Source organism: Schistocerca americana, chromosome 4, assembly GCF_021461395.2.
Source record: "Schistocerca americana isolate TAMUIC-IGC-003095 chromosome 4, iqSchAmer2.1, whole genome shotgun sequence".
Classification (NCBI taxonomy): domain Eukaryota; kingdom Metazoa; phylum Arthropoda; class Insecta; order Orthoptera; family Acrididae; genus Schistocerca; species Schistocerca americana.
The window spans coordinates 607,744,217-607,770,238 of record NC_060122.1 but is presented as its reverse complement, the minus strand read 5'-3'; the positions used below and the strand labels follow the sequence as shown (position 1 = coordinate 607,770,238).

At 41.6% G+C, this 26,022-nt stretch overlaps 1 protein-coding gene across 3 annotated transcripts in view; it reads right to left on the bottom strand.

Annotated features, from left to right (window-relative positions):
• The window catches only part of LOC124612400 (transmembrane and coiled-coil domains protein 2), a 188,219-nt gene that overhangs the window by 10,119 nt on the left and 152,078 nt on the right, over positions 1-26,022 (bottom strand). For 2 of the 3 annotated variants that reach the window (XM_047140583.1, XM_047140581.1), the window contains 3 exons: positions 17,202-17,423; positions 10,551-10,732; positions 6,300-6,436 (listed from right to left, as the gene is read on the bottom strand). In XM_047140583.1, coding sequence (XP_046996539.1) covers positions 6,310-6,436; positions 10,551-10,732; positions 17,202-17,423 — 531 coding nt within the window. In that variant the 3' untranslated portion in view covers positions 6,300-6,309. The remainder of the gene's footprint in view (positions 1-6,299; positions 6,437-10,550; positions 10,733-17,201; positions 17,424-26,022) is intronic. The other variant, XM_047140582.1, reaches the window with a different exon arrangement.

Here is a 26,022-nt window from a genome sequence, read left to right as displayed (position 1 = left end):
CCCCCCCCCACACACACACACAATTAACACAGCACAATTTTTAATTCTCTATACACATTTCTCAGCAGAGTGTTGTACTCACGTTTTGGGGCCTGTTCGGGTGAAATCAGGACATTATTCTGTAGGGCCACTTTCAGCCTCCAGTGTCCTGATGAAGAACCTGGCAAGGAGGGTGTCCTGGGGTAGGTGGGGTGGGGGTGGGGGGAAGAGACACTGTCTATCTTCCTTCCTTCTTCAGGTCCAACACACTGATTCTATTTTTTTTCACTTTCTTGCTTCTGAACTTGAGAACCAAGTCTGAATTCCTTCTTGCCATATTCCTATGTCTCCATCAATGAGACCCTTCCTAGTTGCCATGCCAACAGAGATATTCATTGCGGAGAGATTTTGAAGTTTACCTCAGTGACCTGGACAAGGAACAGTGCGCACGGGGGCGCGCGCCCGCCCGCCCACACACACACACACACACACACACACACACACACACACACACACACACACAGTGTACAATCACGCACATGATCTCAAGCAGATGTGGGAAATATCATTCGAACAAAAATTTTTTTTTTTTTTTTTTTTTTTTTTTTTTTTTTTTTTTTTTTTTTTTTTAGGAGTTAGTTTTGTCCCTTTTTTTTTTTCGAGGGAAGGAATAAAGGGGCCAGCTTTCAGAATAATCCAAAGACAAGAGCGACAAGCTAAGATGTAGAGTAAATAGTTTTGGAGGAGAGTAGCGACAGAAAGAACCATCAGGCAGGACAACTGTCCTGACAAAATCAGGAGTCTGTAAGTGTCTGGTGGGGGATGTACAGAGAGGAAAAAGTAAATCAGCAGGGAGAAGTATTGGAGCACTCAAAATAATAGTGAAGAAGCTGTGTTTTGCACTTGATGGGAGTTTATCGAAAAGTTACCACAGAGAAGGGAACTTATACGAGTTTTGGGTGGACTCGAGGAAGGGTGGACCCCAACTACTTTATGGTAAAAAAAAAAAAGTTTGCGAGGCTATGAATTTAGAGGAAACAGTACTTGACCCCTGGAAGGGCAGTGTTGAGAAATGTTGTAGAGTATTATTATTTGCACAAGGATAGAGACCCTGAATAAGAGAGCATTTGCTATAGACTGATTAAAAGGAATTATTTAAGTTAAGTAATTTACCTGTTTCTGAGGATGCAATGTAATCTCAGAGTGCTCTGATGGTCGATTCTAGAATTATAGATAATATTTATCTTCTCCAAGACAGAGATTTTTGTGATAATGTGTAATGAAATATGTGTTAATGATAAAACCAACCACAAAGAAACACTTACCGCAATGAAAAACTGGAAGTGATAGTGAAGCTATTGTGTATAATTATGTAACGCTTGCATAATAATTAAAGATGAATGTGTGGTCAAGACATCTTTTCTCTTAGTGCAAGGATACATACTGAATGGAGGTATCACATTCTTAAATACAAATGTCAGAGAAAAGATGTTCATGACAGAGTGGTGAGCACCCAATGTTGGAAGGTGTTCCAAATTGTAGGTGTCTCATCCAAAAGCTAACACTCCAGTGACAGTACAGATGTTGGTAGCTGCCAGACAACCCTACCTGCTGAGGTGGAGATAGGAGTTCCATGGAGCAAGTGATGTGGAAGAAAGCTTTCCATGAAATCTAAGAACATGGAATGTTAAAGATAATAAATGTATTGTAATTGTTAATTAACAAGTTGAATATCAGATCTGTTATGTATGTAGTAAAGAGAGGCAGTATACGAGTTAGTGGTTGTCCCCATTTATCATGTACCGAGTTGTAATTCTGAAGATGATAAAAGAAGGTGAATTGAATCTCACTTTTTATTAATGTGGTGGCGTGAATGAGAACAGCTTTATCTGCAGCCTGTAAGGAGGCAAATTCTGAGTTAAGTTTGAGGAAGAAGGCACACAGGGTCAGGGTACAGACTAGTCAGACCCTGATTCATAATACTTAACAGTGACTGAATATTCAGTAGGCAACATTCATTGTACATAAAAGGAGCGTTCAGGTAACAACTTATTTAAGCATTTGGTGCATGAGGTGAAGTATGTTGAAAAATGCAGCTCACTGGGGAAGTTACCCCTCCCACTCTTCTGGAAATAGATATTCTGAGAAGAGGCTAATGCGGTCACAAATACCATGATATCTGCATTTTCAGCAGTGAAGATAAAACTATCAACACCAACAGTCATCAGTATTAAGATGAAGTTCCCTTTGTTGGTGCCACTGGATAAAAGAAAAATAATTGTGAGACCAATTTTTGTTCTAGAGAAGACGATTTTTGTGGACAAGTGCAGTAAATCATGGCATGATTGTTTTGGTACTTCGGTAATGAATACCCAATATGGTGTACCAATGTGTCCAAAACTCTAATTTGGATGTGATGAATTGATATTGTGGTGAATGGCATATATTGACTGCAAGAATCAGATGTTCCATGCTATGAACGCATCTCTGTGTCTTAAGGAACGAAAGATTTGTTTTATGGACTCTTTGAGAAGGAAATGGAGAGATCGGACGTTTGAGAGGAGGGAGAGTGTGTATTGTTGAGAGACGCCATTACGGTATATAGTGAATGTTCAAATAGTTTTTTGAACAAAATAAAATCCAGTAAATAACATCAAGTATTCAAGGCACGTATATCTCCATACCAAAATTAGTTAGTTATCATGGTACAGATATTACAAGATGTAGATCGCTCGGAGGTGAAGTTTGGAATGATAGTGCGAACCTGCATTTTCCACAGTCAGAATTCGTTGAGAAATTACCTCCGAATTAATAAATTTTAACTTACTAAATCTTTGGACCTATCTTCCAGACTCATAAAACAACATAGCACACAGTTGTGCCGAACGATCTGTCTGGTGAGTAAAGGCTTTAGAGATTTCAGGCGCATCAGATAACGATGAGGAATTTCTGCGAGATCACCGCTGCAGAATACATCTCTTGTTCTCCTGAAGTGTTTGAAATGAAATATTTGTATTTCCCAGGTTTTCAGGAGAGTAAAGATAAAAGGAAATGAGGAATCAAGCTAAACCAACTAAAACCAATAATTAAAATAAAAGCACACATAAAGAATATGCTTCCGCCATTTGCCGACAGGTGGTGACAACGGTAAGTAGTGGTCAAAAGAAACAGATCACAGATGTCAGGCAGTTAGCTTGGACCTCGGTCAACATAACTTCATTCAAACATTAGTCTACTTGTGTCTGCAACATGAAGTTGTTCTTGATTGAAGATGTCAGTTTACAAGCCTAACTCTCGTCATTTGCAGGTGGTGTTACTGTTTTGTTTCAATATGAAGAAAACAGCGGCTGAGTCTCATTGAATGCTCTCAAGTACATATGGTAAGGACGCTATTAGTGAAAGAACGTATCATGAGTTGTTTCAACGCTTCAAGAATGGTGATTTTGAAGTCGTGGACCGGCATAGTGATGGAAGAGAGAATGTTTTCAAAGATGCAGAATTGGAGACATTGTTGAGTGAAGACTCAAGAAGAATTGGCACGATTAGTGGCCATTTCAAAACGTCTCAAGGCTATGGGCATGATTCAGGAAGAAGGAACTTGGGTCCCATGTGAGCTGAAACCAAGAGACGTTGCACGACATTTGTGTGTTTGTGAACAGTTGCTTCATAAGCAAAAACAGAAGGGATTTCTTCATCACATTGTTACTGGAGACGAAAAATGGGTTCATTACAAAAATCCTATACGCAAAAAATCATGGGGACATCCCAGCCATGCTTCCACGTCAGTGGTCAAACCGAATATTCATCGCTCCAAGATCATGTTCTGCATTTGGTGGGACCAGCTTGGCGTCGTGAACAGTGAGCTGTTACAATCAAGTGAAACAATCACAGGTGCTCGTTATCGAACGCAGTTAATGCATTTGAGCAGAGCATTAAAAGACAAATGGTCACAATACAGCAAGAGGCACGATAAAGTGATTTTGCAGCATGACAACGCTCGACCCCAAGTTGCAAATGAGGTCACAATGTACTTGGAAACATTAAAATGGGAAGTCCTACCCCACCCGCCGCACTCTCCAGACATTGCTCCCTCTGACTATCACCTGTTTAGATCAATGGCGCATGGCCTGGCTGACCAACACCTCCGATCTCATGAAGAAGTCACAAATTGGATCGATTCATGGATCCTTTCAAAAGACGAACAATTTTTTCGACACGGGCTCATAAACTGCCCAAAAGATGGGAGAAAGTAGTGGCAAGCGATGGAAAATACTTTGAATGACACATGTGTAGCCAATTTGTTTCATTAAAGCCTTAAATGTTGGGGAAAAAATGGCGGAAGCAAAGTTGTACACCTTGTAATAAATAAATAAAGAATATTTTTAATCAACTAACCAATAATAATATATTAAACCACTACTAAGGTATTGCATCTAAAGTACCTTTGCACGTGGTCCATGTACATCATGACCATCAGTCAGCCTTCCATAATTTTTCATCACTGTTATTAGGACCTGCTTTACAGTCGTGCCTGAACAGATGTCCCATCACAATTTTTCAGTATGACAAATAGTGAAGTATGCTTCAGCTATGAATTTGTGGAATTCCCACGCATACATTTTGTCTCTTAATTTGATCATGTTCTGGGAGTACAGATGCACTTTCTTGGCACAGTTCAAATGTAGTTGCAAATCATTTCTTTGACACACTCAATGTGCAGTTTCTAATACTCCGCCCATTTAAAATGAAGTTCTTTACTGGTGTATAGATGCAGAAGTACTGAGTCCAATGTGTAGCAATAGGACCACAATACGATGTGCAGGTATCTGTTTTCAACAGCAGCTCAGGTTGAGGTGGAGGAAGGTGGCAGGATGGTGAACAGCACTAATCAATAAGGTTCTCTTACGGACACTGGGCCAACAGGTCATTCAGTGGTCCAACCCAAACAGCTTCTTTGGGTTGGTAATGTTTTGTCTATTAAAAAGCATTTACAATTTTTTTAAATTGTAAAATTAAAACAGTAATGCTAAAAACCTGTCCATTTTGAAGTTTTCCTGATAATTTGAGAATTTTGTCATTTCTTTCAAGCTATATACTGTGGTATGTGTTGAAACGGCCCACTGAACAAGTGAAAACTAAAAAAAAAATTAAGATCTACAAAAATGCAACAGAAGGAAATTATAGAGAACAAATTGTCAAAACTTTTCAGTTTTTTATAAGCTACTGATTACCTTCACACAACATACTAAACACTCATAAATTCAGACCTTTCCTTATGTACTCCCCTTTCGTAAGCACCTGTCGACCGGACTGGCAGGTTTCGTTGCAGGCACATGATGTGGTAAGGAATGTATATAAGTGGAGCAGAGACTAATGAGGAATCAGGAGCAGAGATGAATGAGGAATCATTTTAGTAATGATATGGACCACAAATCAGAAAATCCACTGGCACACTGTGATGGCCTAGTGTCTTGGGAATGAGATCTGTGAAACAAAAAAAGCTGGTCATCTGTTCATGAGCTACTGTTCATAAGCATCTATGGAAAGTGGCTGAAGGATAGTGAAACCATGAGTTACTGACAATGTGTTGAACATTCACCCATCATCGTAGAACAAGGCTGGGCACTTGCCCACTTTGTACAGCAGGAAACATGATGCCTGGTTGGGTCAAGCAAGTTTCATGTTACACACGATCAATGGTCATGACCAGATACATCGTCATCCATGTGAACAGCTGCTCGAAACATTCACTGTGCCAAGAACCCAAGATGGTGGAGACAATATTATGCTATGAAGGATATATACTTGAGCTTCTATGGGACCTGAAGTAGTAACTGAACACACCAAGACAGCTGTGGACACTGTGAACCACCTGAATCCCTTTACACTTCATGTTCCCACCAATGATGACAGCACCTTCCAGCTGGATAATGGTCCACGCCACGCCACTGGAAGCCTGCTCCAGCAGCTTGAGGAGCACGATAGTGAACATGCTGATGTCTTGGCTGCATAACTTATCTGATCTGAACCCAATGGAACACATTTACTTTTGGGCACCAGCTCTGCACCAACAAACCATTGGCCTGTAATTTACAGGAATTGCATGATCTCTGTGTAGACATTCAGTGCAACATACCTCTGGAAACCTACCAACAATTTGTTAAATCCATGTCAGACTGAATACTGCATTTTGCAGATCAACATGCTATTAAGCAGTTGGTAATAATGTTTTCACTCGTAAGTGTGTATTTAATTGGTTGTCATATTCATCGGTGCTATAAATGTAATCATATACTGCCATTACTTGAAACTGCACTTACTTTAAATCTCCTATTTCACAGACAAAGCTTCTTTCCAGTGACGTATCAGATGGCTACCGACATCCCTTAGTTCTGGCCACTGCTTCAGTACGAACACCACTCCACCAACTAAAATAATTGTTGTCAGGATGCGTAAACTGAAAGAACAGAGAAAAGAAATATCAACCCCATTTGTCTTGTTCTGGAGCACAAAAAAATACTTTGTATGGAAGTAACAAGAACACCGATTTTGTCATCAATGTTGTGTATATCAGCAACAGGGCTTTTTAAAATAAACTACCAGAAAATAGCTTTTAACACAATATAATCAATACATGAATTGTTTCTGTCACAGATCATCATCATTCAAATAACAAGCACCCTTTTATCATACCAATAGGTGGTTTCTTCAAAAATTTCTGGAACATGCATAATTTCACACCAATGGTGTGCTGGAGCGAAATGCGTTTGGCATCCCAGCACACACCTGTGTTTAATGTGTAACTGCCAGAAGTTTCATTGTTTTATGTCTTTTAGTTAATGGTCAGTACTGTATTGAGTAAAGCATTGTGTCACACAGTTTGCAAATTTCGAGGTGGCAGATTTAGAAGTGTAACATGTCTGCATTAAATTTTGAATGAAACTCAAAGAAAACCCTGACAGAGACCACCAAATGATGCAGGAAGCCTACAGTAAAGAGTGCTGAAGCCGTACTCAGTGTTATGAATAGTTCACACGGTTTAAAAATGGTGGGACTGAAGTTAAAGAAGACCCTTGTTCAGGACGTCCTTCGACATCTACAGAGGATGCCCATGTCAGGAAAGTCAACAAAATTGTGCATGTCAATTGAAGACTGACTGTCCAAGAGATTGCAGACGAATTTGGACATCTCAGGTGGATCATGTCATGAAATCATGACACAGCACCTAGAAATACATAGTGTTGCAACCAAGTTCGTAGCGACAGAGACAAACTATTAATCAATGGTACTACTGGAACATATTGCAACATCTGCAAGAAAAATTGAGAAGGAAATGGCCTGAAATGCGGCGAGACAATTCATTGCTCTTGCATCACGATAACACACCTGCACATTCATCCCCGTTGGTGCAAGACTATTGCACAAAAACTGAAATCACTGTGCTGTCTCAATCATCGTACCCTCCAGACATGGTTGTAGCGGACTTTTTTTACTTCAAAAATTGAAAACACCATTGAAAGGATGAAGACTTGCAACAACAGAAAAAATAAAAGAAAATTCACAAACGGCACTTTGCATCACCCAGCAAGAGGCATATGAAGACTGCTTCCGGACATCGAAACAGCGATGGGAGCACTGTATCAACTGGGGAGAATTGTTAATAATAATTCAAAAGATGTATTATGGATGTGCTGACACTTGCCAAATCTTAAGCACAGGACATATCACAAAGAAAACTAACAACTTACTTTTAACTAAAATAAACAGTGTTGGAGTTTGGTAAAACATCAGTACTTCAATAATGTGTGTAATAACACTGAGCAGCAATACATTATTTGCAGCGGTGATAATTGTGGTGTCTACGAGTCCTAAAAGACCTGGTCATTAGGTGAATGGAATGGATCACATGTTTGAAAGAGGTTATAAGATGAACATCAGTAAAAATTAAACATTTGTAATGAATATGGTAGAATTGAATCAAGCAACATTTAGATATGAAAAGCATTGACGATTTTTGTTATTTGGGTAGCAAAATAATTGATGATACAATGTGAAGAGCATATGTAGTGCACATTGTCAACAACAAGAAAGGAGCTTATGTAAAAGAGATATGTAAGTGCCTGGAAGTCTTTTCTGAAGGCATTTGTCTTTGAGTCACTTTTTAAGGTAGTGAAACAGAGCTGATAACCTGTTCAAGCAAAAAGAGAACAGAAACATTTTGAAATGTATCACTAAGGAAGAATGTTTAAGACTACACCAGACAACTAATGAAGAGGTACAGAATCAAATAGGAAAGAAATTTATGGCACATCTTCACTACATGAAGGGATTAGTTGATAAGACACTTCCAGAAGCCTCAAGTAAATCAAATTTGGTAAAAGTAAGTGTGTGGGTAAAAATTGTATATAGGGAGATGAAGGCTTCACTAAAGTAAGCATTCTCGAATAGATGTAAGTTGTAGTAGATATGAAGACAGGAAGAAGCTAGTATTTGCGGGCAAAGGTGGGTAGGCTTCCTGTTGGGCAACCCTCCTGCACCACGTCAGTGTCTCATTCTGTCATATCCCTGCCTGTAGGCACTTTTCTTAGTCTACAGCCCAGTTCCCAGACTGCTCACATGTGAGTTGTTTACCCAACCATGCCCAGCTCAAACAGTCACTCTGCCGGATACAGGTTGGAGGATTCAGCTAATCACTCCATGAACTCTGTGTGTGTGTGTGTGTGTGTGTGTGTGTGTGTGTGTGTGTGTGACGAGAGAGAGAGAGAGAGAGAGAGAGAGAGAGAGAGAGAGATCCTACTCTCTGAGACAACTGTGTGTAACTTGCAGTGCTGCCAATTTGTACGTGGTAGTTTGGGACAGCACTTTGATTGCTATGCTAGTATATAATGAACTTTCTAACGTGTGGAGACCAATGTACATTTACAATTACTTGTCTGAAGAGGATGCACTGTACTAAAGCAGAATATTCCTGCACTATTTCTTTCCATTTCATAACTATAAAGGAAGGATGAATTTTAGTAAGAATTCCATGATCCTTAAGGAAACCTCTGCAAGATGTATGGTTATTTAATATGGTTATCTAATAAAATGGTTGTTTAGTCTCATGCCTCTTGCACTGTGTATGTGCTGGTCTTAGCCAGCTACAGCAGTTAACTTGTGCCGCCACTTGCAACTATGATTGTATCACTCTGATAACTGACTGTCTTTTTTTTTATGACCTATATTCTTGACTCATCGAACAAACCCATGTCTTTTGACAATAGCACTGTTGCCGAAAATTTAAAAGTTGTCATGTGAGTTCATGTCACTTTTACCATTCTGATAAAGGTAGTCTTAGAGCTATCAAAACCTGTCAATATGTTTTTAAAAAAAGTTGTTTGCAACCAGTTGGCTGACTGTTACACTTCATATATTTGCATAAATGGCTGCTGAGCGCACAGTCAAAAATAATTTTTTATATTTTAAACTATCTAACATTCTTACTTCCCATTTATATTGAATAAATACTTCATTGCTTTAGACGCTTTCTTTCAGAACATAATTCCGTAAAACCACAGACCAAAAATATGCAAAATGAACTAACACACTTATCTTTAGGTCACCACAATGAAATATACTTGCACAGGCAGAGTGTGCTCCACAATGCTTCCTGGTTAGTGCATCTGCGTGTTGATTCCATTTTAACTTGTTAACCACCTGGATTCCCAAGGAATTCAACACAGTGTTTTATTTAATGTGTAAGTAACATTATTATCTCTCTTTTCTCATAAATATGTGATATGTATTACTGTTATCATGTGCTCTACATCCTTAGGATTCTTGTCACTATGGATCTACGGCACAAAAAAGTACATTTTACCTAAGTTGGTAATGCTGGAAGAAAATTTCTTAATGCTAGCTAATGATATACATCTAAATTTGAAACAGTTTTATTGAGCTATGGGACCAGTTAGTCCTATTTAGACTTTTTATCAACTTCATTCCATATTCAGGATAAGACATTCAGTAATAAATCTGATATTCTTTCTGTTATCCTTCTACACTTTGTGGCAATACATTGGGCACTACAAACATTCTATGAAGGAAAATGATAAATTATAACTGAATATATTGTTATGAGTGATAAGTTTCCCAAGCACAATTAATATAAATAAAATGTATGTATTTATTTATTCAAAGAATTTAAATGAGGGGTTATCTTTCTCAGATCATAGGCAGTCTCACTAAACCATAAATGGAGGAATGTAACATATAACACTCCACTAAGGAAGGTACCAAGTCTGCTTCTGTTCTTAACATACATAAATAATCTTCAAATGCCTCTAATGGACAGTTTAGAAATTGTGATGCTCGCTGATGGCTCCAGCATATTAATTAAGGGAACAAACTCAGATGTGTCACTTCCTCTTATTTCTATGCAGAGAAAAACTGTAGAAGACAAAAAGTTCTGTAACTTTATCACCAAAAACTTCTCTGAATTGTAATACGATCTCTCTCCTTCCAAGTTCTACATTTTTAGCTTAAACTTAAGTTTATCAGACGTCTGTATAATGCCATTACTGATTACACACCGTGTGCGCAAGAATGGCATGACAATGCCAGCAGCTGTTGCAACCAGAAGGAGAATGACCTGCAAGACAGTCAGCAGTACATTGATAAGCTTCACTGCAAGTGCCCGAGCATTTGAGTTGTCCAGTCCTTCGAGCGTCACATATTGCTGTTGCTGTTGCTGCTGGTGTTCCATCTTTGAGATCTGTAGGAAAATATGTTAGAGAGAGATAATCTTATACTGGTGTTTGGCTAAGGTCAAATATTAGTGTGTATCAACAAGCAACATACATTTATTTATTTTCAAAAAGAAGTTGTTAAGGTACAAAGATTTCTTCAAAGAATCTGTAAAATATTTTAGTACATTTCTCCTATTTTGGCACCAGCTGCAGTTGCAGTTCTTATTCATACAGTTAAGTTTTTTGGCCATAATAGCCACCTGGTTCTGTTTTTAAAACAGAGATCTCCACCAGTATTTGTAATATGGAAAGGAGGGCACTATCATGGTCCAGTCTAGCACTTGCATCAACAATCGATACCAGTCACCACCCATCTTTACCATTTGTTTTTCCACAGCTTGCAACATACACAATGCTCACTTACACAAAGTCCCACGCCCCAAAACAATGACTGTTCCAGAATATTATCACAGGATGTGCTATGTTAAAAGTAAATGAAATTTTGACAATGAAATGTTAATACATGGTATGCACCAATATAAATTGTCAGCTTTATCTGTGCGACAGCTGTGCTTATCTAGATTCTTAAAACTGCTATGTAATGTCTTTCATTCAACTGGATAAACTGGAATACTACTAGTAGTCATAAAAAATTGTTTATTTTCAATAGTTATTTGTCAATAGAAATTCATCAAAAGTTGATGATGGTTTATAGGGAAACTTACTTTGTTCAAACAATTGAGAAATGAGGAACTGAATTCAAAGGTGACTGCACTCCCTATAAAAAAAGCTGCAAACATAAATGGAGGGGGAAAAAAAAACAAGAAACTGTACAACTCAGAATTGGACAATAGACAATGCAAGTCACATGAAATAGCTGCTCCCTTGGAACAGGAGAAAGATTTAATACAATACACAAAGGATTAACTGTGGGAGATGTTTATATGTGATGGCTAACCAGTGAGTGGTAGCTAGTAGGCCTGCATACATGCATCATATGTCTGACTGACTTGACAGCTTGCTAATTTATTATTCAAAGAAGTTCTGAATGCTTTCTCCAAACATTGTATTTACCAATTACTGCGACAATGCACATGCAACAGAAATATTTTAGAAATTGTAGCTTCAAACAGGCCTGACCTTATTGACCTCATCGATAAAGAGAGAGGGAGTAGCAATCACAATATAGTCACAATGGCTATTAAGGTTAATAAATACATCAAGAAGACTAGGAGAATCTTTGTTTTGGAAAGAGCAGATAAGCACTGTTAGCATGCTACTCTGACAATGAACAGATATCTTTCAGTTCCAATATGAATGCACATACAGGAATTATGACAAAATTTAAAGTGGTTGTAAATTGTGTCCTGGAGAAGTAAGTGCTGAGTAAGTGAATTAAGGACACAAACGGCCCACTGTGGTTTAATAAAAAAATAAAAATTCTGAGAAAACAGATATTATTGTATTTTCAGTTCAAAAGAGAACACAGAGATGCACACAGACAAAAGATGATTGAAGTCATGCAACTACGCAAAGATCTCTGTGCAAAGATAACTTACAAAGAAAAGAAAAAACAGAAAAAGCTCTGGGCAAAGCATACAGCCGCTACCATCATACATTAGTAAAAGACTCCTGAAGAACTAGAGAAAATTCTGGTTCTATGTAAAATTGCTAAATGTATCAGAGGCTTCTATTCAGTCATTTGGCCAAAAGTCTGGTGTGCAAACAGAAGACAGCAAAGGAAGCCACTTGGAAGGAAGAGGAGACAAAGGCCAGAGCTAAAATGGGAAAAATACAGACAGGAAGCGATGGAAGATAGAAATTTAAGAACAGATGACTGGAGCGAAAGAGGCCTTTGGAGATAAAACTCTTACTTCCTGAGAGAGAGAGAGAGAGAGAGAGAGAGAGACGAGGAGGAAGAAAACAAGGTGTTTAATTGTGAGGCCAAACACTTTCATAATGACCTCACAAAGCTACAAAGATTAGTTTTTCATGACACATCCTGAAAGGACAGAATACAATGAACGACCAAGTAAAAAGGTGACAACTGCAGTCCATTCACCTCAGCATCAGCTCAATTATTTGTGAACTCTACAGAGAGGAATTCATTCTCTTGCTCTTCTTAAGTTATTGCCACTGTATAGGCACCACAGCATATTTCTATTTTTAATTTCTTGCACACAGTATAGTTGTTACATTGCTAATCATATTGCAAACATATAATGCGTATCAAGAGCAATGGTATCCATTGCGATTTAGCAACAGGAGAGTGTTTTGGATGCCTTATGTCATATGCCACGGCCACAGAAGGTACTGCTGAAATTGGTGGTAATAATAATCTTTTTTTGACCATAACAACCTTACAATCCTTGACATTGCAATTATCCAGGATGATTGCTTTTATCTTGCACATCAACTAAGAATTAGCAAAATTTAAATATTCAGTAATTAATTTTCTGGAAAAGAAGTATTTGCTTTGTTAAGAATAGTAAACAGCCCTCTAGCTTTTAATTTATAAATAGTGTAGATCATTAGATTCTAAATGGGATTTTCTATGTCACAGAACAATGCACACACAACACAGTCAAAGTTAATTTCCCTTCTGCCCACTTGAATCATGTCATGTGGCATTTCAAAAAACTTCCTTTTTGTGCCTTATTCTTTTTAAATACTAACAACAGATCATATAACCTTGTAAAACATGATTCCTGATCACAAAGCTACACCTTCCACTTACAGTAAATTGTCCATCAGTTGAGGAGATAGTTAATACTGATGTTGGTTTAATATATTATTTCTATACCTGTTACATTTAGGTAAAGTTACTGACAAGAACAGTCCCAAATATTCACACAAAAATATACACAATAAAGTTCTTGTGTCCGTTTCCAAACTCTGGCCTCCAGTGTCTGCCATATCACTGTCAGGTGCTGACTTCACTGTGAATACTTTTCATTTCTAGGGTCAGTGCACAGTTCTATGCATGACTCAGTCGTGGGCCTCTATCTTTGTTGATTAGACCATCTTGAATCCTAATTTTGATGGCATGTAGATACAGATAAATGTGTGTAGGTTTTATGAGCACACCATGTCTCAGCTTGCTACCTGGTTTCTATTTCACCAGGACATCAAGGAATGGGAGGGGACCATGCTGTTCCACCTCCATGGTAAACTGTATGTTGGAGTGAAACTACACACACTGATCTTTACCTACATGCCTCCAGCAGTTACCACAAGTCTCAGCGTGTAGGCTTTTCTGCACACTTGTTCAGAGGTCACCATCCATCTGTGACCAAGACAGCCTTCCAATGGAGCTGAGGTACCTGTAGATGACATTTTGAAGAAATGAATATAGGAACAACCAGATAAAGTATGCATTTAGACAGGCTGCACCTACAAAACCGCTGGAAGGAAAAGGAGAGCATCAATCACTAGAATGCATCCTGTTTGTCTGCAATACCTCAAGAAAAGTCGACAGAATCTTGGAGCAACATAATGTTAAAAGTATATTTCATCCACACCTAAAACCTTTACACTACTACATCCAGTAAAGGCTAGGCCTTAAAAAAAACCATAGGTCAAACAAATCCTCTGCCAGTGGTGCAAAACAAACACTGGGCAGAGGTTTTGTGAATGTAGATGCCACACTGAATTAAACCATACCATACCATACTATTACAACACCAAACTACTTAGGCAGTCTTCCTCCTTCTGGGCTGTAAGATCAAAGAGGCCATTAACATTAGGGTTCAAGGTGGTGTAACCAACAAAGATAGTGGCCTAAAACTAAGTTGGGCGTGGAACCTTGAACCGACCTTAGAAAACAAAGAGTGATCCTCTACAGTGAGGTCTTCAGTTGACAGTAATAGCATGGACACTGGCAGCGAGTTTGGAGCGGGGTGTTGCTCACTCCCTTCCCCCCCCCCTCCCCCCCCCCCCCCACCTCCCCACCTCCACCACCTCCACCACCACCACCACCACCACCACAGCAGGAACCACATAGACAGCACTAGGATATGAGTGGTGGAGGGGATAATGGTCAGTGTACATAGGATAGAATGGAATAGCAGACATCAGGGGCCACCTGAAGTTGGCGATAAATCTGTTTGCCGGAGTGTCATGGAGGAATTACAAAGTGACCTGGGCGGACACCCAAGAATTCTTCAGACCAGAAATATGCTGGGAAAACATCAGATCAAATTACCATTTTCTTCTAGAGTGAATACTGGACTGCAAGTTTTATGGAAGAAGACAGGCTATTAAAAGGGTTCATGATGGAATTGACATTGATGAATATTGCCGTATTTCCAGGGCATAACTGAATTACCACTGCTGTTGTACATTGTGACAGGAACTTTTCCGAACTGTTTACAACACAGGTGAGGAAATCATCTCAGCCTTTTTAAATCTGATCTAAAAACGTGTGTGTATTGTATATTTATCATACATCAATTTTGTGATAATAAGGACAAAGTGATATGTCCTTTTGTGGAGCTAGAGAGATCACTGCGCACAACACACAAATAAGCAACTGAACTGGACGTACCAACCTAATAGTGAGTAGCACCCCCTGTTAACCTGATCATGGCTGTAGCTCATCATCATGGCAATTACTAGATAAGACGCCAAAAGTGTTCAGGAGCTGTCCTGATCAGTGACCAAACAACTTCTACCCAAACCTCTGAGAAACTGGTCAGAACTGGTTCCGAGCTAGCATATCTCACTCAGTGGCACTCACCCGTGTTCAATGGTTTGACATCAAGAGACGAATGGGGACCACATAAGCAATACCACTATCATATCATATCAGAGGAACGTTCAACCACTGCTGCATAATCTCAAGAGTGACAGAGTCGTGTACCACCATCATAAATATGCAAGTCACCTGTGCATGGTGAAGGCTCAGAAAAGGCTGCACAGGAATGGACATTAGGTTCATTTACCACTTGACAGGAGGAGATGAAAGATTATATCAGGGGCTGCATTTGACTGTGCATAGACTACACACCACCCACGTAAACCTACCTTCTACTTCTACACATGTGCTGTGCAAGCCACTGTATGGCGTGTGGCTGAGGGTACTTTGTAGCACTACTAGTCTTCCCCCTCCCTATTCCACTCGCATAGAGAGTGTGTGAAAAACAACTGTCTATGTACCTCTGTACAAGCCTTAACTTCTCTTATATTCATTGTCCTTAGGCAAAATGTGTCTTGGTAGCAACAGGATCATTCAGCAGTCGGCTTCAAATGATGATTCTCTAAATTTTCTCACCGTCTGCCTAAATGATGCCCTGTCGGCAAGCACGTTGCATAGCTTCACATGGTTTTTTATGTACTTTAACTCTGCCATTGTCAGGTAACAATATGTACCACAGCCTGTCAGCCCACAAGAACTCTTATCAGCAGTATTATTCTCCATACAGAGTGATGTACTGTGAGAGTTGTGTGTGAGTTTGTTGCTTCTTCAACACATAACAAGGAGGTGGTCGTGAATGGTAAGACTGCTCACAGTGGTTCTTCTCACCTCACATTAAATTCACAATCTATTTGCTCCATTAACCAAAGTTGATGGTGAGTCCTCTCACCAATGCACTGTTGCCCACAGTAGTCAACTTGAGTGACAGAGGTTTTCCTCAAATCAACATACAAGCAATTCAATCTCAACACTGCAACACATGAGAAACTTGGTGCCTCTGGTATTTAAAGGATCAAATGTTTCATGTAGAGAGCACCCACAGTGACGGAACGAGCCCATATTAAGTGGCTCACCCAACTCATGACTGACTGCTGTGTGAATAGTCAGTATGGGGTAGATGACATGACAGGCCAAACTATTCGATTGGCCATGGCAGCAGAAGAACTCTTGGCTCAAATGTAATATCTGTCTTCATCTCTAATTCAATCACCCACAACTGTAGTTTGTGAATAAATGATTATACAGGTGAACTACAGTACACTAAATATCAATTTGTAGCCCTTGTTGGGTCAAAATGTGACAACTCTGTTACGAGTCCAACCTGCAAGCATTGGGGAAATTACATGGTAAGAAGCCTCTAGAGTAACTCTGGTCTGTTGCCATTGTTTTTGTGGTTTGTGATTTAAGGGAAGTCTTGTGGCCTTTTACTAAACATTGCTTGTTTTAATTAACTCTCTCTTTGGTTTCCATGTTGTCCAACTAGTGATTTGTGATCAGGTCGAAGTCAGTGCCCATAGTACTTCACACAATAAACACACACCTCTGTGTTTCACCAATTGTAATTTATGTTATACAGTACGTACAAGTAAGACAAACAAAAGTAATAGAAAAATGATTGAATTTTCTTAAGTTACACTGGCCTTTCAAGAACTAAAAATTTTCTGAATTCCAGAAAAAGATATCTCATTAACAGAAAAATAAATAATATATAAAATCAAAAACACAGACCAGTTCCAGTGTGGAGTCAGCATAGTCTAATAGCAGAACATACAATGGCCATCATCAGCACATCAACCTACCTTTGTTTGGCAGCTGTCTAGCATGTCGTGGATGTCACGGAGTCGTTCTTCACTCTGGTATTGCACCTTCTCCTCCATGTCAGCCAGCGCCTGTTTCAGGTTCTCCACTTCATTCTGGTGCAGCTCAGTGAGGTCGTTGACTTGCTCCTCCAGACGCTCACTGCGGAAGCGTTCTTCTGTCAATGCCTGGCTTAGGAAACTCACCTCCTGCTGCAGTGACTGCTGTAGGCATTGAGGAAAGAAATGTTGCATTTTGAAAGTAGTTCGAGTCCTAGCATAGCTGGCAAACAAGTGTACAGCAATCGATGAGTGCCAACACAATGAATTTGCATCACCTTCCACTCACTCAATTCTGTCAAATAACTCTCAAGGTTTAGAGACAAAACTATTTTTACTCATCCTAGCATAGGTGGCATGATCTTATAATGTTATATATGAACGCTGGTCAAACGACTACATCAAAGGGACCAAACTGCTTTGTCATCAGTCCCTTGTTCCTGTTAAATCAGTCCCACAATGGAAAGAATAAAACAAATGAGATGTACAAGGTGTGATTGGAAAGTTTTAAGAATGGGCTTGTAATTGTACAGTGGTGGTACTTACAAGCTACTGTGATGCATCTCTTTCAAAATAGTCCCCTTCTGACTGAACACACTGACTCCAATGGTGTTTCCACTTTTGGAAACATTCTGGAAATTATTTACCTGAAGTGGTTAAGAACGCTCTCTGTATTTGCCTGGATGTCTTCAATCAAGTCAAATTGTTTCCCTTTCAGTGAAAATTTCAGTTTAGGAAACAGGTAGAAGTCCGCAGGGGCCAAATCAGGTGAATATGGCAGCTATGGAAGCACAGGAATTTTGAATTTGGTCAAAAATTCAACAATGGAGAAGACACAATGAGCCTGAACATTGTCACGGCTTAGCACCCAACTCCTGTCTTTCTATAATGGTCTTTTCTTCTGCACCTTTTCACGCAAACACTCAAGGACACATTTGTAGTATTCCTTGTTAGTTGTCTGTCCCCAGCAGTGAATTCATGATGCACAATACCAGTAGAATTGAAAAAAATCACCAACATTGTCTTCACCATCGACAAACTTTGCCGTGCCTTTTTCGGTCATGGTGTATCTGGGGTCTTCCACTGCGAACACTGCACTTCAGTTTCAGGATCATATCCATATATCCATGATTCGTCACCTGTAATCACCCTGTTTAACAAATCTGAGTCATTTTTAGCCTGATTGATCAGTTCATGGCACACTTCAAGTCAGTATTGTCTCTGGTCACTTGACAACACTTTTGGAATGAATTTTAGGGACACTCGAGGCATGTTCAGATCTTCAGTTAAAATTGACTTAACAGCATAGAAACTTAAATTAAGTTCATCAGCCATCTATCTAATTGTAAGTCAACGATCAGAGTGCAGTAAGTCGTGAACTTTCACAAGATTTTCATTCGTTTTTGAGGTGGAAGGATGGGCGGACTGTGGTTCATCTTCAAATGATTCATGGCCATTTTGAAATCTGTTGAATCAGACAAAAACATTTGACTGGCTCATACAATTATCTCCAAAAGCTGTTTTCAATAGTTCTTAAGTCTCAGAAGCTGATTTCTTGGTTTTAAAACAAAATTTCAAATAAACTTGTTGCTCCATTTTTATGTCCATTTTCACTCAGACAGAATCTGGCAACAAGCCCTAACAGACCCACACTCAACCAGCTGTCACAACGAACTGAATAAAGGAAATGCAATTTCCTGTCAAGAGGGCATTCAAGGACAAGGCAATGACACACTCCCTAACCTCCGTGTACCTGAACGCCAAACCAGTAAGCAGTAGCTGATCCATTCTTAAAACTTTCCAATCACACCTCATACAGTACAATACCGAAAGTAAGGAAAAACCACGAGCACAACAGAAAGGCAACAAACACTACAAGGAACAAAAGAGGACAAGAAAACCACAAAGAGATGCAAAAAACAGGTAGAAGAGATTAAAACAAGAAAGCAGATTACCATGGCTGGCGGACCATGAGAATGAAAAGGAGAAGCCAGCCACTCTGAAACACATTAAAACCTCCAGCCTAAAAGCACTAGGCTGGAGGACACAGAGGGACAAAGGATATGCACTAAAACTTAAAGAGAATAATAAAACCCACTCTCACAAACAAAACATAAAACTAGATCAGCCGATGAGGCGCTGTCAGCTAAAATTAATAGCAACGAGTCCGGTAACCGAAGATTTTGTCGCACGGCAGCCAAAGTAGGACAGCGCAACAGAATATGGGCCACTGTCAACCGGGCGTCACACCTACACTGAGGTGGGTCTTCAAGGCACAGGAGATAGCCGTGGGTGACCCAAGACTGGCCAACACAGAGCCGGCAGAGAACCACAGAGTCCCTGCAAGAGGCACTCGTGGAGGACTTCCACACATTCATAGTCTCCTTAATAGCATGCAGTTTGCTGTGCATACTGTTATGCCATTCCACCTCCCAAACCCAAAAAACCTTGCGGCGTAATAAGGAACGCAGGTCAGTTACAGGAATGCTGATCTCCGTAAGCAGTTTCCGCGTATCCTGTTTGGCTAGCCTGTCAGCAAGTTCAATGCCTGTGGCCTCCACCAGGACGCTGGTCACTGGATTTGTCCTAAAAGCTCCCGTCACTAGTCAAACACCACGGTGGTGCACTGGGTTGAGTAAACGCAACACTGAGAGCACCGCCAAACCATAAATCAGACTCCCATAGTCAATTGAACAAAGGCTCTGTAGAGCTGCAGCAGCTTAGAGCGATCCGCACCAAAGTTAAGTGTTGCTCAGACAGCAGAGCGCATTGAGGTGCTGCCAGCACTTCCACTTAAGCTGACGAAGATGAGGGAGCCAAGTCAATTCTGCTTCGAAAATCAGTCCTAAGAATCAATATGTCTCCACTACAGTGAGTGGATCATTATTAAGGTAAAGTTCTGGTTCAGGATGAACAGTATGACACCGACAGAAGTGCACGACACATGACTTTGCAGCTGAAACCTGGAAGCCGTGAGCTAGAGCCCATGACTGTGCCTTGTGGATGGCTCCCTGTAGGTGCCGCTCTGCAACACCAGTACTAGAGGAGCAGTACGAAATGCAGAAGTTGTCTGCATACGGAGAAGGTGATACCGATGGCCCTACAGCTGCTGCTAGACCATTAACGGCCACTAAAAATAGAGATACAGTCAATATGGAGTCCTGCGGGACCCTATTCTCCTGGATGTGGGGGGGCTATGGGAGGCACTAACTTTGACATGGAAAGTACGGAGCGACAGGAAATTTTGGATAAAAATTGGGAGTGGGTCCCGGAGACCCCACTCATATAATGAGTCAAGGATATGATGTTGCCAGAACATGTTGTAAGCTTTTCATAGGGCAAAAAAGATGGCAACCAGGTGCTGGATCTGAAAAAGGCTGTGCGGATGGTGAACTCGAGGGACACAAGATTATCAGTGGTAGAGTGACCCTGGTGGAAACAGCTCAGGAATGGAGTCTGTAGGCCATGTGACTCCAGGAGCCAACACAACCACCACCTCACCGCATATTCTAGCAGCTTACAAAGAACGTTGGTGAGGCTGATGGGCTGATAGCTATCCACATCAAGCGTGTTTTTACTGGGTTTGAGCACTGGAATGATGGTACTCTCCTGCCATTGCGATGGAAAGACACCATCGCACCAGATCCGGTTGAAGATGATGAGGAAATGTCGCTTGTAGTTGGATGGAAGAGGGTTAACTGTGGTGTGTAGTGAACAAAGGACCTTCCCTTTCATCCGCTGTTTGAGAGGCCAGGGGATAATTCTCCGATGTAGAGGCTCGAGCATAGTGCTCAGCAAATTGCTCAGCAATCGTGTTTGCATCGGTAGATAACATGCCATTTATGTTAACGCCAGGGACACCTGTTGGGGTCTAATACCCAAAAACATGTCTGATCTTCGTCCAGACTTGGGAAGGTGAAGTATGGCACCCAATGCTTGAGATGTACCGGTCCCAGGACTCTCTTCCCGTCTTTTTATAAGCTGGCGAATGCGGGCACAGAGCCGTTTAAAAGCTATTAGATGCTCCAGGGAAGGGTGCCACTTGTGTCACTGTAGAGCCCGCCTACGATCTTTAATGGCCTCAGCAATTTCCGGCGACCACCAAGGTACTGTCTTTTGCCGGGGGCACCCTAAGGAACAAAGGATCGCATTTTCCGCTGCAGAAATTATTGTCCTGGCGACTCACTCAACCATCACATTGATGTTACCATGGGGGGAGATTAAACCGTGACGGCAGAGGTTAAAGCTTCCAGTCTGCCTTGCTTGAAGCCCATCTGGGTAGGTGTCCATGGGCATGATGCCAGGGGAGTGATTGGAAGATGGGGAAGTGGTCACTACCACACAAGTCAACGTGGGATCTCCAGTTGACAGATGGGAGAAGTCCTGGGCTGCAGAGTGATAAATAAATAGCTGAGTAAGTACCATGAGTGACACTTAAGTGTGTAGTGGCCCCAGCATTTAGGAGGCAGAGGTCAAACTGAGACAGTAAGTTTTTGACATCTCTACCTCTGCCAGCAAGCATGGTACCAACCCACAAGGGGTTATGGGTGTTAAAATCTGCAAAAGTAGGAAAGGTTTAGGGAGTTGTTGAATCAGGGCATCCAATACGTTCAGGGCTACTGCTCCATCTGGAGGAAGATATACGTTGCAGACAGTTATTTCCTGTGTCGTCCTTTCCTAACAGCCACAACTTCAAGACGAGTTTGAAGGAGCACAGGTTCACTACATACCGAGTTCAGGACAGACACAAACTCCACCTGATACTATTGTATTCACTATGGTTCTTGTAATATCCCTTACAACTGCAAAGGGCAGGGCTTTGCATTGCCAGGAACCAGGTTTCCTGGAGGGCAATGCAGAAAGCAGGTGTAAAGCTTAACAGTTGCCTTGGCTCAGCTAGGTGCAGGGGGGAAAAAAAAAAAAAAAAAAAAAAAAAACACCACAATTCTACTGGAGGATTATGTTATTGTGAGGCAGGGAAGGCATGAAACACTCACTCATGGAGGCAGGTTACGCCTCAGGGTCACCTGCTGCCACTGACCGAGTATCTGTGCGATCAATATCCATTGTGTCTGAGGACCCAGCGGTATCTAGGTCCTCAGCAGACAACAGAATCTCCACTTAACGCTCAGACGCAGAGCTTGTAGGTAGCGATGGTGTGCATGGGGACTTTTTGTTTTTTGGTTTCTCTCGCTGCTCCTTAGGTTTTTCCGGCTGGGAGGGCTTCACTGATTCAGTCTCGGGGACTGAGGAGGACTGTGAAGCACTATGACCAACTACATGTAGATGCTACAACCACTGGCAAGTGTCTGCTTTACTACTGGTATGAACCTGGGAAGGGAGTGACCCAAGGGACCACTTCCTAGCAAAAGGAGCCAAAGAAGACTTACACTTCTCCAGCTGAGAAGTGGGGACTGATGTCACCGATGATTTTGGGGGGGGGGGGGGGGGGGGGGTTTGCTCCCAAAGTAGGTGGTGCAGGAGCAACAGGGATAGGCCTACCACCATCAAGGAGGCAGGTGGAGTCTTACAGCTCTGAGAGCTGACGGGAATTGACGGTAGTGATATGGCTATTATTGTTCAGGTAGTGGTGGCATAAGATGATGTCATAGGCACAGGATGTAGCCTCTCAAATTTCCTCTTAGCCTCAGTGTAGGTCAGTCGGTCCAGGGTCTTGTATTCCATAATTTTCCTCTCTTTCTGTAAAATCCCGCAGTCTGGCGAGCAAGGTGAATGATGCTCCGCGCAGTTGACACAGATGGGACACACATGGAGTATTGGGATGTGATGGGTATCTTCAATGTCGACGTGTGAGGCTGGAAGTACAGCGGGAAGACGTATGGCCGAACATCCAGCACTTAAAGCACCGCATCGGGGGAGGGATATAGGGCTTGACGTCACAGCGGTAGACCATTACCTTGACCTTCTCAGGCAATGTATCACCAAAATGAAATCACTGGTGGTAAACTGATTATCCCACAGACTCCAATGAACATGCCGGACAAATTGAACACCTCGCTGCTCCAAATTGGCGCACTGCTCATCATCAGACTGCACAAGAATGTCCCTGTGGAATATACACTACTGGCCATTAAAATTGCTACACCACGAAGATGACGTGCTACAGATGTGAAATTTAACCGACAGGAAGAAGATGCTGTGATATACAAATGATTAGCTTTTCAGAGCATTCACACAAGGTTGGCACCAGTGGCGACACCTACAACGTCATGACATCAGGAAAGTTTCGAAACGATTTCTCATACACAAACAGCAGTTGACTGTCGTTGCCTGGTGAAACGTTGTTGTGATGCCTCATGTAAGGAGGAGAAATGCGTACCATCACGTTTCAGACTTTGATAAAGGTCGGATTGTAGCCTATCGCGATTGAGGTTTATCGTATCATGACATTGCTGCTCGCGTGGGTCGAGATCCAATGACTGTTAGCAGAATATGGATTCGGCGGGTTCAGGAGGGTAATACGGAACGCCCTGCTGGATCCCAACAGCCTTGTATTACTAGTAGTCAAGATGGCAGGCATCTTAGCCACATGGCAGTAACAGATTGTGCAGCCTCGTCTCGATCCCTGAGTCAACAGATGGGGACTTTTGCAAGACAACAACCATCTGCACGAACAGTTCGACGACGGTTGCAGCAGCTAGGACTATCAGCTCAGAGACCACAGCTGCGGATACCCTTGACGTTGCATCACAGACAGGAGCACCTGCAATGGTGTACTCAACGACGAACCTGGGTGCATGAATGGCAAAACATCATTTTTTCGGATGAATCCAGGTTATGTTTACAGCATCATTATGGTCGCATCCGTGTTAGACGACATCACGGTGAGCGCATATTGGAAGCGTGTATTCGTCATAGCCATACTGGCATACCACCCGGCGTGATGGTATGGGGTGCCATTGGTTACACCTCTCGGTCACCTCTTGTTCGCATTGACGGCACTTTGAACAGTGGACGTTACATTTCAGATGTGTTACGGCCCGTGGTTCTACCCCTCATTCGATTCCTGCGAAACCCTACATTTCAGAAGGATAATGCACGACCACATGTTGCAGGTCCTGAACGGGCCTTTCTGGATACAGAAAATGTTCGACTGCTGCCCTGGCCAGCAAATTCTCCAGATCTCTCACCAATTGAAAACGTCTGGTCAATGGTGGCTGAGCAACTGGCTCGTCACAATACGCCAGTCAGTACTCTTGATGAACTGTGGTATCGTGTTGAAGCTGCATGGGCAGCTGTACCTGTACACACCATCCAAGCTCTGTTTGACTCAGTGCCCAGGCATATCAAAGCCGTTATTACGGCCAGAGGTAGTTGTTCTGGGTACTGATTTCTCAGGATCTATGCACTCAAATTGTGTGAAAATGTAATCATGTTAGTTCTAGTATATTTGTCCAATGAATACCCGTTTTTCATCTGCATTTCTTCTTGGTGTACGAATTTTAATGTCCAGTAGTGCAATACCCTGGACCATATTTAAGCTCTTATGGGGCGTGATGGAAACAGAAACATCCCCCAGATTGTCACAGGTGAGTAATGCCTCTGACTGGGCAGAGGATGCTGTTTTTATCAAGACTGACCTGGATCACATTTTGGACAATCTCTCCACCTCCCCAAACTTGTCCTCTAAATGCTCCCATGAAGATTCCCCATCAGCTCATATATATGAGGTACCGGGGCAAATAAGGTTTGCTGCCATCCTTATCCTTAGCCTTGCGTTCTTCCCATGGTGTGGCCAGGGAGGGGAACTATTTGGTATCATACTTCTTCGCATTGAAGTTAGACCTCGACCGCTTAGAGAGTGCTGGTGTTGGACCACCAGCAAGAGATGACTTAGTACGCTTCATGGCGTGTCATCCACCCTGATGCCAACCACTCTCAGCCAAGGCCACCTCGCAGGATGGCCATTGCCAGGAGTTCCGATGTCCCAGGGTGATGGGCACCTACTCCTTGGCATACACGGGGAGTTAACAGTGCAAGATTCAGCAGACTGGCTACTGTGCGGGATTTGAGGTGCAAAGAAGTCCTGGTCATTGTTGATACACAAAACAATGCTGCATAGTGGATGGAGGAAAATACACCCAGTAAGATGGAGAATGAGCGGGACAGCAAAGCCACGATGATGAAGGATGCTGAAGGTCGCAATGCACGATGGACACGATGCATCATGTAAGGCACTCTTCCCCAATTGGCTCGCTCTTCAGGAAAATTTGGAAAAATGGAGGTCAAACCCGACAGGGGACAATCACAAAGGCTGAAACATGTGAGACTCATTTTAGTCGCCTCTTACGGCAGTCAGGAATACCTCGGGCATATTATAACCCCCGCACCCACAAGGAGACATTTGATATTCTACTGCACAAAGTCTGAGTGTAACAATTTTTTTGTGACTTTTCTCCTTGGCTTGTTCTTACTCTCCTTTTTATGTTCTGTTACGTACACCATCTCATTCTTGTGGTGGTTAATTAAACACAAAGATTCTAGGTCTACCTTTGCTTTTCCCCCTTCACAACTTAACTTACTACTACTACTACTACTACTACTATTATGATTCCATCATCATGCAACCATTTACTGCTGCTATAATCTGGTCCAATGAAGCCAATGAGTCAGGTACAGAGTGCTATTTAAGAAGATTATGACTTCCTTGGGCAATATCTCTAAGGGTATGTCTGGCAGGTGGGTTAATTGAGAGTAATTGGTGTTTAGAACAATGGTTCTGGTGATGGTGGCAGGTAACCTG